This window comes from Pseudophryne corroboree, chromosome 9 (assembly GCF_028390025.1).
Source record: "Pseudophryne corroboree isolate aPseCor3 chromosome 9, aPseCor3.hap2, whole genome shotgun sequence".
In the NCBI taxonomy this organism is placed as follows: Eukaryota; Metazoa; Chordata; class Amphibia; order Anura; family Myobatrachidae; genus Pseudophryne; species Pseudophryne corroboree.
In genome coordinates, this window is record NC_086452.1 from 263,181,317 (window position 1) to 263,201,786 (window position 20,470).

Consider the following 20,470-nt stretch of genomic DNA (forward strand, 5'->3'; position numbering starts at 1 on the left):
GCTGCTTTTAGCAGCAGTGCAAATGCTAAGCCACCGCCTCTGGGAGTGTATCTTAGCTTAGCAGAAGTGCGAACGAAAGGATCGCAGAACGGGGTTAAAATCTTTTCAAGCAGTTTCAGAGTAGCTGCAGACCTACTCCTACCTTGCGATCACTTCAGACTATTTAGTTCCTGTTTTGATGTCACAAACACGCACTGCGTTCGGCCACCCACTCCCCCGCTTCCCCAGGCACGCCTGCGTTTGTATCTGACATGCCTGCGTTTTTCAGCACACTCCCGGAAAACGCTCAGTTACCTCCCAGAAATGCCCCATTCCTGTCAATGACTCACCGATCAGCAGTGCGACTGAAAAGCGTCGCTAGACCTTGTGTGAAACGGCATCGGCTTTTGTGAAAGTACTTTACGCCTGCGCAGTGCGCACCATACGCATGCGCAGAAGTGCCGTTTTTTTTGACTGATCGCCACGCTGCGAACAACGGCAGCTAGCGATCAACTCAGAATGACCCCCATTGTGTACTGCACACAAGAGTGTCTTTTTTTCTTTAACCCTTATGCAGGGCATACACTATACAATTATCTGTCAGATAATCTGCCAGATCTGGCTGGTTGGAAAGAAAATCTGGTAGTGGATGAGAGCAAATCACATTTGAACATTTGTTCCCAAACATTGGAAAATGGACAAAGCCTGTCGTTCAGACAAATTTTAACATCACAGATGTAACCAATTTGTATGAATTACAGTTTTTGACCATTTTCCAGTGTTTGGGAGCAAATGGTTATTGTCTAGTAATTGTCCATTTTCATTCCAACCAGCCAGATGATCTGACAGATAATCTGGCATATAATTGTGTAGTATGTGCCCAGCATTGCACAGGTGGTTAAAATACAAATGAGTCTATTTAGAAACAGTATCTGTTACATATATTTCTCATATACAGTATTAAGACACTGTATAATTACAGACAAATGTCACAGCATAGAACTGCTTATTTGTAGTGTGTGTGTGTGTGTGTGTGTGTGTGTGTGTGTGTGTGTGTGTGTGTGTGTGTATATATATATATATATGTATATATATATATATATACACAAGGATAAGTGAGCTTGCTATGGTGAGTGCTGAATTTTCTGTTTGTATATATTTAAGCAGGTGGCCATGGGCTACATGCACCCCACCCTATGAGTGGTGATTGCAGACATTGCACCCCGCTTCTGGGGTGGTGAGATTTGTTTGTATATTTCAGAGTTAATCTTTGGTTAACTCTTATTAACTGTGGCCACAAGCTTTTCATGCACCCCTATGTAAACTCAACTGTTCTAAACCTGTGTCAGCTGTTTTTTAGTAATTTATCAGCCAGTGTCAGGTGACTAGTGTAGCTTTAAAAGCCATAAGGTATGTGGCAGGTACACATTAAACCTAGTGGGCATATTTGCAGTTATATTATGTGATACAGTTGCCAGGTTTTAATTTTTAAGACTCTGTGATAGTGTAGGACCTGCATGAAGGTGGGGTAACTTGGCGAGCGGTTTGCAAGCTTCCGTGCATTGGCCAATTCACTAACTAAACCCCCATCATTTATTTATTGATGTTGTAAGGATAAGTGAGCTTGCTAGGGTGAGTGCTGAATTTTCTGTTTGTATATATATATATATATATTTCCCTCTCACACTGAACAATGAGGCAATTGTTGGTTTAGACAATAACACATTGTGTATAATCAATCATTATTTGCTCTTATTTGATCCATTTCTGTGATAACAGATATTAGTTGTGTGAATCTTCAAACTATATCTTTCAGATTTTTTGGTATTAATATTATTGAATACTAGCTACAGTATGTGAATCTGTGAACTGCACATGCCTGCTATCAAGTATTGGTACTACAAACTACCTTAATTACCTTATTAGACTAATTGATACCAGTATTTGCACTTTATATCAGTCTGACTCTATTGACCGATATTTCGCTCAGTTTATTATACTACAAGCTAACTTTTTATTTAAGTTACAAATTGATGTCAGTCTTTGTTTGTGTTTGGACTATTTATCTGTTTTAATCAATTTAATAAAGGTTAATTTTTAAATGTCATAATTTCAAGAGTGTCCCCAAATAAACCGAGAACTCTTTTCTCATTTCTCATTTTCTCATTACTTTCTACTATACTTTATTTGACTATCTGAGGTGCACCTCTACCTGAGGAATCTTTCACTAGGAATTATCTTATCCAACTATTAATACAACTATTGTGGACTTTGTCATTGCTCTAGCCCTATACCTAATAGGAGACATCTTTTACCTGTGCTTAGGTTTTCCCAATTCACTTCTCCTTTAAATCTAATGTTTTTAAGGTGTAAAGGCCCGTATTCACGGGCAGATCCGGGGAGAGATGTGTGCTGAGTGAACCGCTCAGCACACATCTCTTCCCCTGCTCAGCACAGCGTGATGTGTGCTGAGCGTGCGGGGGTGGGTGGGGGGGGTGCTCATTTTACCCAGCGGGTGAAATGAGCAACCTGCTAGATTGAGCCTGCAGGCCAATCTGGCACCAGCAATAGCGATGCGCGGGGCAGCGCATCGCTATCGCTGTGGGGGGTACACATGGAGCGATCATGCTTAAAATCTAAGCATTCTAGTCAGAATGCTGAGATTATCACTCCGTGAGTACCCCCCTTTAGTGATAGCACTGGAAGAGAGATTGGATAAGAGAAATAAAGCACAGGGTGGAGTCATGTGTGATGAGACTAAGGAAATTGTGGTGTTATTAACATGAAGGAATTGTGGAGGGTGGTGGTGACTCTGGGAAGAGGAGAGAGAAATTCTATTTTGGTCTAGCTGAGATTTAGGTAGCATAGACATATCCATGTTGAGATAGTAGAAAGACACTTGTTCACATGAGGTAGTACAGAAACAGAGGAGGTCAGGAAAAGAGAGGTACATTTTTTCCTCACACGTGCCTTTGTAATGAACCTTTACTCCTTTTCTTCAACAACCATACAGACTTCTCAGCTCTTGCGTATCACCAAAACAGCTCTCTATCAACAGGACATTGAGACACCATAATGCTCCAAGTCTATGGACTACTAAGTATCAAGTTTTAGATTTGCTAGGTGAAGGACCCTCTAGATCCATCTTGACTTATTTTTGAAGCAACTTGGATTGTCAATGTTTCCCTTACCATCTCACCCTCTGAGATCTATAATAACTGTGGCTGGTACACTGTTGATTTAACAACACAACTCTGTATTAATGCAAAAATCACAATTTTACACTCTTTACCCTAGCCCCCTTTTGTATTACTGCCTGTACTGCATGAAACCTGAGGCTTCTTGTTTCTATGTCCTGATAAAATTACTATACCCTTGAATATTTGGGCCTGATTCTGCATATTCAACAGATATTATGGGATGCATTTCTACATTTATTTATCCTACCTATAGTTTTCTAGTTCTTTAAATGATTATAATTCTTTTTTTATATATGATGCATTATGTGAAAAAGGCAGAGAGGTTACTGAAAGACTATTGCATCAAATATTGGTGTTTTACTGTTATAGTTTCCTTGTCTACTAGGTACTTCATTTTTGTTATGAGCTGATGGAGACTTACATACAGACCTGGCATTCTTATTGGCATCTGCTCGGAGCATTTTTACTGCCACCAATGTTGGTTGACCAATACTTGTGTCCAGAATCAAATCCTTGTCCAGAAAGTTCTCCACTCCCTCAGCCTCACAAAGGTGAACCTATAAATAACATCTAAAGTTCAGAATACAACTAAACAAAGTATAATGCACATGGGGGTAAATTTACTAAGGTGGGAGATTTTTAGAACTGGTGATGTTGCCCATGGCAACCAATCAGATTCTACTTACCATTTATCTAGCTGCTTCTAGCAGATAATAGATATAATCTGATTGGTTGCTATGGGCAACATCACCAGTTCTAAAAATCTCCCACCTTAGTAAATTTACCCCATGATTGTTGTTTGTGAGATGTAGATATTTAACACCACTAAGTAAAATTTATTATAATAAACTGTCAGTATATTTCAGAAATAACAATTAATGTAAAAGTGGGATTACTGAAATTAAATGAAAAACTAAGTCTTTAGAAATTCAAACAAATATTTATGTGCATAGCAGCCCAAATAGCCTGTAAGTGTGATAGTGTCACCTACACTACAAAATACAATTGGTAAAACAAAGACACAAACAAGCGTACAGGAACTAGGACAGAAAAAATTAATGTAAACAGTACATTAGAAGTTAGTTCTGATTCATGGTGGGCCAGATGATGGTATCTCAAAATAATGAATTATTTTCAATATAAATATGCATTGTAGAAGCTTCAAATCCTTGTGGAAGCTTTACATCCTTCCATATATATCAAATGAAGATAAAAAAAATAATAATAGTGTTATGTCAGCATATCATACATTTGGTAAAATATTGGTCTCCTACCAAATGATAAGGGGAAATTTACTAAGCTCCTGATTTGATTCAAGTTAGGTAATTTACTAAACAGCAATCATGGCAGAGTTCTACCAGTATGCATTGAGATACACTGTCATCCACACAAATACGAATCAATAGACCATCGTCCAAACATGGTTGGATTTTCACATACACCTCATACAACAAAGGAATTTACTAAGAATTCGTATTCTAAATCACTGCTGACAATAGCCAAACACTGCCAGAAAAGCATGGATTTCATACAGTAATAGAACTTTCAAGTAGACCTGCTTCTGGCTGGCATGTTTGAAGACTCATGCATGGATCAGTGATATCCGTGTATTCTTCTCTATTTAAAAGTGTAATAAAGAGTTTAAAATACATAACCAGCCCCGAGCTCTTTGAGCTGGCCCTGGTTGTTAAAATACTGGGGGGAAATTGTGTAGGGGTTCCCAGTATTTTTAAAACCAACACCGGGCACTTGGACTGGTCCTGGTTTCAAAAATATAGGGTAAAAAGGACATTGGAGTTTCCCTGTATTTTTTAAACCAGCACCGGGCCCCACTAGTCAAGGAGATCTTGCAGCAGCCGGGTAAACATTTATATAGGTCCCTGCAGCCGTGGCATTACCCCCCCCCCCCCCCCCCCCAACTAGTCATCACTGGCTGGGGTTCCCTGAGGAAGTGGGGACCCCACTAAAGGGGTCCCCCCTCCAGGCACCCAAGGGCCAGGGATGAAGCGCGGGGCTATGGCTGCCACCCCCACAAGAGTGAGCTCAATTAACCTTGTGATCTGGTGTAGACCGCAGGTTCCCACCATAGAGTACAGTGGGATTTATTTCACCCATTATAGCCTATGCGCTTCGCTTGATTGGCAGGTCGTGTGCAAAGCCAATTAGGAGAGCACTATGATGTGGTGCTCTCTGATTGGCAGGCGGGTCTCCAAGGGGACCAGTCATTCGGGAAAAGGGAATCTATGTGTACACATGGATCCCCTTAAGTGTGGTGTACCGGGTTTTTTTTTTTTTTTTTTTTTAACCCCTGGATGCCTACATAGACTGAAGAGGACCAATTTATACTGGAAATAGGTGAGTATATATTATTATTTTTTTACAGGTACCCTATGGATTCTACTGGACAAGTGGATGTGAATGGCGGCGTGGGATGTAGGTATGTATAAGAGTGTGTATGTATGTGAGTGTGCAAGTATATATTAGTAAAGTTGTACTGTCATGGTGTGTGTGTAAAGTTTTTATTGGAATATTTCTGTTGTTGTGGAACTACAGGTACTAGCAGGCCATTTAATGCCCGGCATGCTGGTACTTGTGGTTCTCCAAGTACCAGCATGCGAGGATGCTTGCTGGGACTTGTAGTTCCACAGCAAAAGACAATATTGAATTCTATTTTTTACACAAAAGCTATGAAGTCGCCACCCACAGCCCAGGGTTGGTGGCCATAGCCCCGGGCTTCATCCCTGGCCCGGACACAATTTTTTCCCAGTATTTTAACAACCTAGACTAGCTCAAAGAGCCTGGGGCTGGTTATGTTCAGGAGGGGGAATCCCATGCTATTTTTTTTTTAACTAGTTAAATACTGTACACAATGAAGCACTGCACGAATCTCACTGATCAGGCCGGGCTTCATTGTGTCATGTCCGGCAGTGTTTTTTAGTAAAATCTCCCCTAAAACACTGCCCGACAATACGAAGGACATCGGTAAACTCTAATTAAAAAAACATGGTAGTTTAGTAAATTACTGTGCTTTTTTTTTCCTCAAAAAGTTGCAATATCAATTGGCCGATGTCCGCATGGATTGATCTTGGCTGAAATCAGCAGCAACATGAACTTTTGGGTAGATAACTTAAAATAATAAGTATTGTTTACATTGAATTTATTGTCTAGCACCTGTACGATCGATTGTGACTTTGTTTTACTATAAGTCTTTAGACTTGTCCCTTGGCATGTGGACGGGTTGGCAGCTATTTGTAATTTGCAAAAAGATGTCTCATTCGGTTTTTCAATAGAGCATTATTCCATCCAGCTACAGTTTACAAGAAAACAAAATTTCTAGGGTCACTTTGTACAATTTAAAATAATGGTTTTAATACACAAAGAAGTTATATGTAATGTAGCCTCCTACAATATTCTCTTTATATTTCTGATGAATTTAAGCCAACATGATGCAAACCCAATGAGTAATTTAGGAGAAAAATTGCCCAATTTCATTTAGTGAAAGTGTTTGGTTGTAAAGTGGTAGTTAGTTGGACTATTGGTGTGACACTCTGACAGTGCTCCTCTTCTGATTTTCTGCCTCTCAGGCTTCTTAAATACACTTCTAGTTGCTATTGAACACCTGACTGTCAAGTATTAGTGGATTAAAAGTAACTGGAATAAATCCAATTACAAAAACCTCTTTGTCAATTCTCCAGATATTGAGGGGTCTTGACACAGAACACTGCTGGGGGATGGGGGATCTGACAATGGTCTCACAATCATCATAGTGATATTGGATCTTAAGACAGGCCACACTACCCAAGATGCATTGTAAACCCCAAAGCAGATTAGCATTGTCTGTTCACAGATAATTTACTCAGTATTGTTCATAATGCAAGACCAACAGTGCTATTTAGAAACATAACATACTTAACATACTGTCATTGATGTTATAGAGCATGGATGGGGAAAACCAGGAATACTATAGAAAACATGGTATGTAATAGACTGCCACAAAAGCTTCTTTTGAGAAACATGCACAGCATAACATTTTTAGCTGTGGGAAAGGGTCTATACTGTAATTTATTTTCCATTTCCATTACAACACAGTGTGCTTTAGAAAGAAGATAGCTGTATCACATTATTGGCAAAAGAGTATAAACCCACATTAGAGGTCAAGACATTAAGAGCTTTTTTATACTGCAACAGAGCCCATACTGAAATCTATTAAAAGTATTAATAGCTTTGAACAAAAATGAGATATTGACATGATAAGCTAAATATACTGTTTACCAAAAAAGTGTCAAAATTAAAAGAGCTGTAGACATTCGGAAAGGGCTATTTATCAACAAAAAGTTCAATACTGCAACCCAATAAGAAAAGAATACCTACAAGAACAATGTCGCTGACCTTATTTCTTCAGATAATTGGGGTGTTATTCATCCAAACCATAACTCTTTTTACATGTTTTGTAAATCACTTCTTACTCAGAAAGATTTATATAACTATCTTGGGCTTTTCTCATAGCTTTTTCTATACTGTAGGAAGCATTTTGACTACAATATGCTCCTTACTACTGTACATGCAGTAGGGTGATTGCGATTTTCATATTCTTATATGGTGTTTAGATTATGTAAATTGACTGAAGTGATCCTGCAGACAAACAGAATATACTGACCTCTCCAAACTGACCTTCCCCAAGTTTTTCTTTGAAAGTTAAATGCTTCCTTGGAAATTCTTCCACTGCTACTTCTTTTCCAGATAGGAGGTCCATTGTCATTGCTGGAACAGAGTATGTGTTACCACCAGTCACTCCTTGCAAATTCACTATATCTGCCTCCGCATAGTGAGGAACGCCATCAACGTTAGATGGCAGAGCTAGCTTTCCTGCAGAACTACCTGAGAAAAGTAGAGGAACGTGTTTGTCAGCTGTTGTAATACAAAATTAAAATATAGCTTTTACTAGAATAAACTCTCTAATCTATATTGTATATCTCAACGTATTTTATTATTTTGCTCAGTATATGTTTGCCTATAAGGAGCACATTGTGTCCTATTTAAAATATTGACAGAGGATGTGTAAGAGTCAAGACCATTTGTAGGAAGAACAAAAATTATTTTCACCCCATACTAAACATGGAATGATACTGTATATGTTTCATCTATCCTTAGATTTAATTTAAATATCTAGCCCTGCAAAACAAGTTCTAATATTTGTACTGGCTACAGGTGTTGCCATCTTGGCATACAAATTAATATGTTGGCCATATAAATAGAAGTCATCATGCAAAAATAGGCTTATATCACAAACACTAATTATGTTTTAATTTCTGTACTTTGTGTTGTTACATACCTCCCAACTTTGAAGGGGAAGGAAGAGGGACCCCTGTGCGACCCGAAAAAGGGGCGTGGCTTGCCGTGGAAAGGGGGTGGCATCTGCAGAGTGGGCATGACCGAGCGCCACAGAACCCGTTTTCGGCATTTTGGGGGCATGCCCAGCGCTCCCCAAGCAGCTAGGTAGACCCCTGCTCCCCTCCCAGCATTGAATAGATGCCGTGTGCATGGTCAGTTGCCACCCACAAACAGCCTCTTCCTGTCAATCACCTTGCGAATGGATCCTTCGCACCATCCCGTTACTGACCGCCAATGCCCATTGTAGCCGTCCAAGGCATGTGTGCATTGCGGCTCAGACACAAGCGCAGTTCGGATCTGATTGCTCTCTGTGCAAAAACGCACAGCAGCGATCTGATCTGAATGACCCCCTCGTCCAGTAAAGTGTTGCATAGAACCATCTATCTGCAAATACATGCATTATCAATAATACTATTTAGTTGTATATTTCCTGTATAATAAGTCCATGGTCTGACTTGTCACATTTCTGCAGCTACCATGCGCTTGTCCTACACTTCCCTGTTCTGGCGTCAGGTACAGTGATTACCATACTGCAATGCAAGGGAGCAGTATAAAATACCTACAATCAAAATCCAGACGGTCAAAATCCCGACAACAGTTGACCGACGGTCAAAATCCCGACAAGGTCAATATATTGACAAGGTCAAAAGGCCGACATTTAAAATGTCGACAGGTCAAAAAGTCAACACACGTTTTCATTGTTTTGTGTGTGTATGTTGACATAGGTTGACATGGACACCGTATAAGTGTACTGCGTCGCCTCGCATGGCTCGCGGTGCCCGGCACACTATTACAGTCCCCCTCCCGGTCCACTGGGATGGTAAAGTATGAACAAGTCGGTTTCAATTAAAAAATCATGAAGAACTCATGTTGACTTTTTGACCTGTCGACATTTTAAATGTTGGTACTTTGACCATGTTGGGATTTTAAGCTTGTTGGGATTTTGACCGTCGGTCAATGGTTGTCAGGATTTTGACCGTCGGTAAGTTGACTGCATCCCCAATGCAAGGAGGACCACTGCTATTTGAGCTCTTTTTGGAGTCTTGTGGAAAAATATTATCTGCGCAATCTCCTCAATTACCAAAGTAGAAAAGAATTTCAGAATTAGACAGATTTAATGGTGCAGCCAATACACAACACTAGATCTTGGCGCAGCATTAAAGAATAGTAGCAAAAAAGAGTGCAGGGAAATGTCAGACTGAATAAAAGAAATCACATTTAATAATAACAAATTAAAACATAATACTTTCTGGGTATATATAACCACAATTTCTAAAAATCTTATATCTGCATGATTCATATGTATAAGGATTTAACCGGTATCAATATCCTTTATATAGTAAATTAAAATCGTTCAGAAAGTCACAGCCTAATCAGCCCTAAGTGTCCTGAGACCTGATATCCTTAGCCACATGGGCTTCCAGTTAAATTAACCGGGCAGATCTTTAAAATTGTAAAGGTCCTTTTTAAGCTGATGCTATAAATCTCCTTTGTTGGTACTTTATGAACAAATTGCCCAATGTGGTGAGCCCTTTTACACCCTGTTTAGATCAGTGTGCTGACACAGGTGAGAATCACCTGCTGATTCCTAATGACAGTTGGTGAACAAGTGGCGCTAGTGCACCTCTCACCCTCCGCTCCGTTCACCGGATCTCCGTAACAGAATGTTCTTGATACACAAAAGTGAATGTACAATCTTCCATAACATGCTTAGAGAATATAAATCCAGCAAATTGAATCATTGTCAGATTGACAAATTATATTTTAAAATGTTAGATCAGCAAAACATTAAAACATCAAAAATAATTAATATTGGTGCCATCACTTAATAAAAGTGAAAGGTATAGAGTAGATCATTTCCCTTTCCCTCATGATCAGGTTGGATCAGGAGTGTATGCATCAGAGCAGATATATTTAGAGGAATTGTTAGCTATTGATAATGCAGCCTTGTAGTGCAAGAGCTGCAAGGGAGGGCTGTGGTTTGTTGGGTCCACAGTAACTAGGTCGACCACTATTGGTCGACAGTGACTAGGTCGACACCTTAAATAGGTCAACACGGTAATTAGATCGACATGAGAAAAGGTCGACATGAGGGTTTTTTTAAAAGAAAATTGTTTTGTTTTCTTTGTAAAGTGACCGGGAGCCCCAATTAGTGCACCATGTCCCCCTCGCGTGGCTTGCTTCACTCACCATGCTTTGGGCAAGGTTTCTCGCTCCACTACCGCTGCGTCTGCACAGGTTACTATTCCCAATCATACTCCATGTGGATCGTAAAGTATGAAAATTTATAAAAAAACACAACAAAAAAACTCATGTCAACATTTTCATGTGTCGACCTTTGTCATGTAGACCTAGTAACCATGTCGACCAATAGTAGTCGACCTAAAGACCGGATACTGCAAGGGAGAGCATTTCACTCTATTACATGTAAATGTGAACCCACAAGGTGAGGACAGTCACTTAAGAAGCAGTGGCTCATGCCCAATCTCCACCACCTCCAATGGTGGAAATGCTGGGATTAATGCTTTAAGTAGGTATTTATAACAGATTACCAAGTTGGTTTTGCCTTTTACATGATTGTTCCTCTAAAACATTGGGCAGACTCGCAGAGAACTTGCCAATGCCGGCAAGTCACAGTCTACACCATTTAATTTCCTTTTTTTATATTCCTCAAAATGTGAATTTCTCAATACAGTGAGGAAAATTTTAGGCAAATACAGAATGCAAAGAAGGTATTGTCTGAACTCTTCTGCTATGAAATCAACTTTCACAAAATATTAGTACAAGATAACACCGCATACACAGTGGGGAATATCTTAATAAGGGTACAAGATAACACCGCATACACAGTGGGGAATATCTTAATAAAGGTAATTTAGTGAAGTGCATAAGTATTAGAGATTTGCACCGGAAATTTCACGGGTTTTGTGATTTGGATTCGGTCCCGCGGCCGTGTTTTGGATTCGGACGTGTTTTGGCAAAACCCCCCTGAAATTTTTTTGTCAGATTCGGGTGTGTTTTGGATTCGGGTGTTTTTTTTCAAAAACCCCTCAAAAACAGCTTAAATCATAGAATTTGGGGGTAATTTTGATCCCATAGTATTATTAACCTCAATAACCATCATTTCCACTCATTTCCAGTCTATTCTGAACACCTTACACCTCACAATATTATTTTTAGTCCTAAAATATGCACCGAGGTCGCTGGATGACTAAGCTAAGCGACCCAAGAGGGCGGCACAAACACCTGGCCCATCTAGGAGTGGCACTGCAGTGTCAGACAGGATGGCACTTAAAAAAATTGGCCCCAAACAGCACATGATGCAAATAAAAGAGAAAAAGAGGTGCACTGTGGTCACTGGATGGCTAAGCTAAGCGACACAAACACCTAAATATCACAGGAATTATTTGTTCTAATCAATGGTATTATTGGTCCAAATCACTGGAAGAAAATTACAAAATCATAGGAATTATATGGCAGTAATGTTGGGAATTATATCAAATGGCAGTACCACTGGACATATACGGAAATGTCAGACAGGATGGCACTTAAGAAATAGTCCCCAAACAGCACATGATGCAAAGAAAAGAGAAAAAGAGGTGCACTGTGGTCGCTGGATGGCTAAGCTAAGTGACACAAACACCTCAATATCACAGGAATTATTTGTTCAATCAATGGTATTATTGGTCCAAATCACTGGAAGAAAATGACAAAATCACAGGAATTGTTCGGTCTAATCAATGGTATTATTGGTCCAAATCAATGGAAGAAAATGACAAAATCACAGGAATTATTCGTTCTAATCAATGGTATTATTGGTCCAAATCACTGGAAGAAAATAACAAAATCACTGGAATCATTTGGCAAGATCACTGTGATTAATAATTAATTATAAATCACTGATATTAATTGGTAAAATCTCGCTATCGCCTGCCTAGTGAAGTGGAATCTAGATGGGATTTTGTACCGGGGACACAATAACTTCATCAATTGTCTAAATCCCAATGCACTAATGGCGGAAAACGGGCGTACGTCTAACAGCGCACTGATTATACTGAGAACTCGTTATACTGATCAATCACTGATTATACTGAGCACTGATTTTACTGAGCACTGATGATACTACGGAGAACTGACACTGAGCAGCGAGAACAGCACTGGACTATTGTACTGTAGTATACTGGTCACCACAATGCTGCACTGTACTACTATATACTGCTCACAACAATGCAGCACAGATATGGATACTTGAAATGACACGGAGCTGCAAGATACAGCAATGGCCTACTGTACTGTACAACTATATACTGTTGGTCACCAAAATGCTGCACTGTACTACTATATATACTGCTCACAAAAATGCAGCACAGATATGGAATGGATACTTGCAGTGACACAGAGCTGCAAGATACAGCAATGGCCTACTGTACTGTACAGCTATATACTGTTGGTCACCAAAATGCTGCACTGTACTACTATATATACTGCTCTCAAAAATGCAGCACAGATATGGAATGGATACTTGCAGTGACACAGAGCTGCAAGATACAGCAATGGCCTACTGTACTGTACAACTATATACTGTTGGTCACCAAAATGCAGCACACTGAGCACATATTTGCAGCACACTGAGCACAGATATTTGCAGCACACTGAGCACAGATATTTGCAGCACACTGAGCACAGATATGGAGATTTTCAGGCAGAGAACATAGCCACGTCCTCTCCGTTCAATCTCCGATGCACGAGTGAAAATGGCAGTGACGCGTGGCTCTTTATATAGAATACGAATCTCGCAAGAATCCAACAGCGGGATGATAACGTTCGGCTGCGTTCGGGTTAACCGAGCAAGGCGGGAAGATCCGAGGCTGCTTCGGAACCGTGTAAAATAGCTGAACTTCGGGGTAGGGGGGGGGGGGGATTCGAATCTTGATGAACCGAACCCGCTCATCTCTAATAAGTATAGTATATAAGAATCTTCTTTTGTATTGTAAAGGTTAGTACGTGAGTTGTAGGGCCAAGATGGCCACATCACCAACGCTACTCAAGTTTTTTCTTTAAGTGGTTGGAGTTGAGTCACTGGGCAGATGAGTATATGTAAATGCATAAATGTGCATTATTTTACACTAAAGTAAAAAGATGAGAACTCTTTTACACAAAAAAAGTTTCTTTAAATCTACTGGTACAGATGGAGAAGTGGCATTCCAGCTTTTTTATTTATAGCAGCATAGGCAAAAGATTTAGTATAATCTAAGAAGCTGCAACCAACAACATAGTAATACACCCAATTAAATGGAGGATTGATGTTTTGAAAGAAAGTTTTGTGGAAATACTGTATAGAGGTCCTTTCAACTACATCTATAAAGATCTTTTTAAATGTACATTTACAGATTAGTGGGAAGCCAACACAGTAGTTTAGATCCAATGCTGTACAATTTTTAAAGTATCTTATACTTAGGACTTGATTCAATTATACTACTGCAGTGGTTCTCAAACTCGGTCCTCAGGAATCCACACGGTTCACGTTTTCCATGTCACCCAGCAGCTGCACTGTGACATAAATGTGACAGTTGGTAATAACCAACTGTCACATTTATTGAATCTACAGGTGACATGCAAAACATGGACCGTGTGGGGTCCTGAGGACCGAGTTTGAGAACCTGTGTACTACTGTATATGCCACACTTACGGTAGCTCCGGACTGGCTGATTTTTGCTCACAGCTCGATGAGCCTGCAAACAAAAAAAACATGGGTCTGGAGCAAGATCAGGCTGTGAGATGAGGTGCCCTTTCTAGCATTTCCACTCCATTTCAGTGGCATCTCACTCCCTTGTGTCTAATTAAATCAACCTCCAAGAATGACATAATATAACTGCAATTCCTCTTTAATTATTTTTTCTTAAACATCAAATGTTGCATTTATTTAACACGTATCTATGCTTTTTCTAGGATGCCCTCTCTTTACAAAATCACTCTGCAGAAGAGATTTAAGTGTCTCAGCATGAATAAATCAGCAGTCAGGCTTCTTAAGAAGAGAAACACATAACTCCTAAATCTGTGTCCTCCCTCCATGTGCACAAAGCCAGAAGAACAAGTGGTGGGAAGATTATGCCATGAATGAGTATGCTAAAATGGTGCTTCAAAGCCTCTTTGCTCACTACATTATTTGTCATGAGACTGTGGTTGCCATGGTAGTCACATGACATCTAACTAATAGTAGATAGTTACTATAAGCTTAAAAGGTGTGGAAAAAAGTGATTTAAAAAAAAATGATTTTTCATGTGATTGCAGTTGTTAACCTTTAATCTAATATTTGCCATTGAGCAAAAAATATCTAATAATTATTATTATTATTATTATTATTATTATTATTATTATTATTTTTGTATTAGCAACAGTGCTTTTTCTTACCAGCCTCTTCCTCTACCACCGCTTGGGCTGTGAGCTCCTGATAATCTGGACCAAGTGGAAATATCCTATCATAAGTGGAGTTGGATTCATGTTCGCTGGCTGACACAGATTCATGTCTTCGATTTGCATTGTATGTATTGGAGTCACTGGGCAGTGAGAGGCTGACGGTCAGTTCCTCATCCAGCATCCGTCTGGAGGCCTGGGACGAAATAAGAACATATAAAATAACCCTTGTCAGGGCCAGGAGAACAAACTAGTGAAGTAATTTACCAAAACCCAACCTTTATATTTGAGACCTTGCTGCTGTTAAAGAACATATTTTACTTAGGGGTCTGTTTGCTAAGCCTTGGGCTGAGATAAGCTGAATGGAGCCAAAGTACCAACCAATCAGCTCCTAATTGTCATGTCACAGGATGTGTTTGAAAAATGACAATTAGGAGCTGAGTGGCTGGTACTTTATCTCTGTCCAAAGCTTAGTAAATAGACCCCTTAATCTGCACACAATAAAAGGCAAAACATACAACAAATAAAACAAATAAACATTGGCATAAACACAGAAATGATTATGAAAACGACTGAAGAAAATAATGGAACTCTGTGTGTGCGTGCGTGTACCTTTATATATTTATACACTATATAATAAATATTTTGTAAGATACAAAGTGAAATACTGTATAAACAAAAAAAAATCACAGACTATAAAATGAAACCGGTTTCACACTGTATAAATGTGCTCATTCAATCAGCATTATTATCATCATAGAGCCATATGACCACATTATCAGGAAAGCAGCCAAAATCCTGCCCGGGTGCTGAAACATACTGCAATTTCACTTAATGGATTGCTAAACTTGAACAGTGCCCGTCTTTGACAGGATTAGTAGACTTTACGGTATTTTCATATGTCCCCTTGCTCACTTTCAGGGGCCCATTTAGGCTGCAATTTATTTTCTATTTAACTGTAGATTCCTTGATTAAGATTATATTCTTATAAAATACTCAATGAATTGTAAAAGTGCTGTGTTCTTTTAATTATTTGCTGTTTTTCCATTGAAATTTCCAATTACATTTGTATTTTGTATAGAATACTAGCTGTAGTACCTAGCATTGCCCAGGCAGGTTCGTGCAAAACGTCACTAGAACTAAATTAAAAAGGGATTTTGTATGCGGACATTTGAGTGACATTTAAAGTAATGGTGGTCATTCCGAGTTGTTCGCTCGCAAGCTGCTTTTAGCAGCTTTGCACACGCTAAGCCGCCGCCTACTGGGAGTGAATCTTAGCTTATCAAAATTGCGAACGAAAGATTCGCAATATTGCGAAAATACTTCTCTGTGCAGTTTCTGAGTAGCTCGAGACTTACTCGGCATCTGCGATCAGTACAGTGCTTGTCGTTCCTGGTTTGACGTCACAAACACAACCAGCGTTCGCCCAGACACTCCTCCGTTTCTCCAGCCACTCCCGCGTTTTTCCCAGAAACGGTAGCGTTTTTTCACATACTCCCATAAAACGGCCAGTTTCCGCCCAGAAACACCCACTTCCTGTCAATCACACCCCGAACACCAGAACGACGAAAAAACCTCGTAATGCCGTGAGTAAAATACCTAACTGCATAGCAAATATACTTGGCGCAGTCGCACTGCGGACATTGCGCATGCGCATTGGCGACTATTCGCTCCGTTGCGAGAAAAAAAATACAGAGCGAACAACTCGGAATGACCCCCAATATTCTGAAGAACAAAACCAATCGTAGTAAGGTTCACCTTTGTACTGTGAAGATTTAAATGAAGTTAAAAGGGCTATGTCTAAACTAACCACACAACTGTCAGCATTACAGATCTTCTCATGTGCTCTCATTGATGGGTCAGAGCCTCACATACACACATTGGAGTTGGTATGCCAGTACCTCCAAAAGTGAATGTGCACAGAAAGCCTTGATGGCAGAATAGTGTTTATCTGCAGCTGCTAATCTGGCAGACGGCAATGCAAAGGAGCTCAAAGTTCCAGGATTTCCTTGTAATGTGGCACTACTTTCAAGTTATCTGTATAATGCAAGTCTGGCAGCTGTTGTTAATAGCGATCTCCATATTTATTTCTGGCTACAGACTCTCTCTAATTAACAGCAAACAGTAGACAAGACATGTTTATTGCAGCAGAGTCTTACACATTCTGACTGAAGATGCTGACATACAATAAGCTACAAACATTGTTGATTTTACTACATGCAGCTACTCCTTTCCATTGGTAAGGAATTTCAGACTTACTTACTGCTGTGTGGCACATTATCCTAAAACAGGTGTATTTATTTAGTATATAATTTTACTTGAGCTTCGTATTTTCCTGATATAAACTAACTAAACTTCCAAAAAAAAAAAAAAATCGACAAAAGCACCAGTAATCAGTATTTTAATAATCTAGGATTTGGGCAAGATTAAAAAAAAAAAATCACAATATAAAATGGTGATAATGCATCGGCCAGTATCAATATATTTCACCAGTATAGAAAATAGACAATAAAACATTCAAAGCCTAAAAAAAAGCCTTAGAACTGCCCATATACAGGCAATGGTAGGCTTTTATTTTTTTTACAATGAAACATCATGTAGTCTGTTTGTCACAGTAATACCACTTTCACACAAAAAACTCCCTAAATCCCTTCCTTTACCCGGATTTCAGTGCTGAGTCATTTGCTGATCTCAGCCAGACCCCCCCATATCACACAGAAAATCAATTTACCAAGTGAAGCAGTTCTACCCGGTTATTTTTCCTGTGTGAAAGAGTCAACCTGGACCAAAGTTGCTGGGTGTTTGACCATGGTAAAAAAAAAAACTGGGTTGAAGTCCCGGTATTTTTGACCTGGGCTGACCCTTCCAACACAGAAGATGACACGTGTTGACTGAGCATATTACCGGGTAAAAACCTCTGTAAACTCAATATAAATTTGTTCAGTTGATAAATTAAAATTACCCATCCTGGCCAGGAAATTGATTGATTCAGTATGTAGTATTCAAAACAGATTAAGGGGTCTATTTACTAAGCTGTGGACGGAGATAAAGTACCAGCCAGTCGGCTCCTAACAACGCTGTCGCAGGCTGGTTTGAAAAATGGCAGTAAGGAGCTGGTTGGCTGGTACTTATCTCCGATCACTTTATCTCCATCCAAGGCTTTCTTTACCACATCTTTCTATATGATGTAAATGCAGTGTCACAGCAGTAAACCTCCATGCTACTGGTGCAGTCTTAAGGGCCCCATACACTAGGACGATTTTACGCGATTTCATACGATTCCGATATATCCGTCTGATATATTGTATGAAATTGTGTACAATCGTATGTGTTTTAGATCATATCCAATCTGATGCACGTCCCTGTGGCTGTCGGATAGGATCCCCTAGGTCGTTGGTGCTGCACTAATGATATATTGGAATTGGATGGAATCGGATGAAAAAAGTGTGTTTTTTGTGCATGTAATATATTGCATGCGATGTATCACAGGGAAGTTTGACTGGCATTCTCAGGACACTCCCAGCCCTAGTAGCCCTCTATCCAGCCCATCAGATATATCTCATGGTACAATTGTATGCTGTATGATATATTGCCTGCGATGTATAGCGGCTTCATCAATCGCATGCGATATATCTTATGCAAAAATAGCACAAAAGTACCAAATCATATGGAATCACTCTTTGGAAGGTCCCGGGGGAGTTCAAGGGAAATTACATCCAACTTCAGCCTCATACATATCGTTGTAGTATATGGGGCCCTTTAGAGTGCAGTCATCTCTGGAGGGGAAGATTCAAAACCACCGTAAACTTCTCAGGAACATATCAGAGTGTTTAGCTGGTGTATGGTAAATGGTGTGATTGAAGAATTTCTGCTAGCAAAAACTAAAGTGCTTGTGAATTATTTTGCAGCAGTGGAAGGGTTAATAAAAAATGTGTTTTATCTTACTAAATGCTCAAGCCTATGAACTGCTCATTAAGTCAAGATGTGTCTTATCAAGTGCTGTGTGGATATTTCTTTTGGCAGTTAAAGAGAAAAGCCTAGCTATATGCTGGTCCTTGTAGTGCAACATGTAAGATGTTTTGCTGTAATGAAACCACTTTTGAAAACAAAGTGAGGTACAAGTGAGAATAAAAGCAGTTTCTGTGTTATTTTGGGATGGGAATACATTTGAAAGCCAAGTGTTACAAGTGAAATAAAAAGAACTGTGCTAATAGGAGAAAGTACATTTAAAAAGTTAAAGTGACAGACATTGAATTTGTTTTGAGAGAAAGACAAGTTGTTCCAGTGTGTACTGTGTGCAGATAAAAATGGCATATAATAAAAAGAAATAGTGTATGCTAATAGAAACAGCAGGTTGTCTGCTGCAAGTGTTCACTTTCAGGATAGAGAGTCACAAATCCTGGAGGGGAGTCTAGAAGTGAAACAAGTATGGTGACCAAAAAGGATATTACATTATAGAAATACTTGATAAAGAGACATTTAAAGTGACAAAGCAAAATAAAGCTGTAGTGGGTGTGGTCAGTGTAAGGTGCCAGATGAAGACTTTGTCAGTATGAAAGAATATGGCTGTATAAATACAGTTGTGCATGAAAGACTCATTATTATGCACAAATAAGTGACTCAAAGGAAAGTCAGTCACAGAGAGATTTGTACTGTACATAACTAAGTTAAAGAAAAGTTGCACAGTGAGTTGTCCTCTATAAAAATGTCCCTTAAACAAAAGCAAGAAAAGAGAGTTGGAAAGAGACAAGTCAAATTGGCAGTTATGTCTGAACACCTTGAGAAGGCTGATGAATTAACATGCATTATAAATTTGAAAATGATGTGCTGCTTGCAAAGAATAAAGTATTAGAGCAAGGCATTGTTGAATTACGTCAGAATTATTTGGATCTTCAGCAGGAAGTAGAAGAAGTAAAAGAATGTATAAAGGAACATCAGAGGGATACAGAGCACACAGAAGTAAAAATGCAGGCTTTAGCTTTGGTGGTAAAAAAAATATCTGTTTCATTGTGTCCACACAAGCAAAACTGGAAGATTGTAAATTAGAGAGAGAATCTCTGGGTAAAAATGTTTGTGGGGTAAAAGAGAAATATCTTCAGATTCTGTAGACTCATGCTCAGTGGGAGACAGACTGAGAAAAAAAAAGACATGGAGGATGTCCATCTTTAAGCAAGTCTTAAAGAGCAAATCTAGGCACTCCAATCTGATTTGGCTGCACCTACAGCAAATTCAGAGTATATGGCTGCAAGAAATGTGTGCTGGAGGAAAGTCTGCATAAAGCCAAAGAACAAATTGCAAGGAGACAATAAGAACCTTGAGAACTGTCTGTTAAGTATCCAGAGCAAGTCATAAAATTTCCTAATGGAAATGTATGCCAGATAACTGGAGCTGCAGTGTAAATTAAATGTGGCAGAGTCTGAAAGAGCTGTACAAAAGTTGAGAGTTGCTGTAATTAAAGATATGGAGAGCAATCTTCTGCAGTCAGA

At 39.3% G+C, this 20,470-nt stretch overlaps 1 protein-coding gene across 3 annotated transcripts in view; it reads right to left on the minus strand.

The window, feature by feature from the left end:
• DDR2 (discoidin domain receptor tyrosine kinase 2) overlaps nucleotides 1–20,470 on the minus strand; it is a 429,134-nt gene that overhangs the window by 83,831 nt on the left and 324,833 nt on the right. For all 3 annotated transcript variants that reach the window (XM_063940268.1, XM_063940269.1, XM_063940270.1), the window contains 3 exons: nucleotides 14,982–15,180; nucleotides 7,837–8,057; nucleotides 3,609–3,736 (listed from right to left, as the gene is read on the minus strand). In XM_063940268.1, coding sequence (XP_063796338.1) covers nucleotides 3,609–3,736; nucleotides 7,837–8,057; nucleotides 14,982–15,180 — 548 coding nt within the window. The remainder of the gene's footprint in view (nucleotides 1–3,608; nucleotides 3,737–7,836; nucleotides 8,058–14,981; nucleotides 15,181–20,470) is intronic.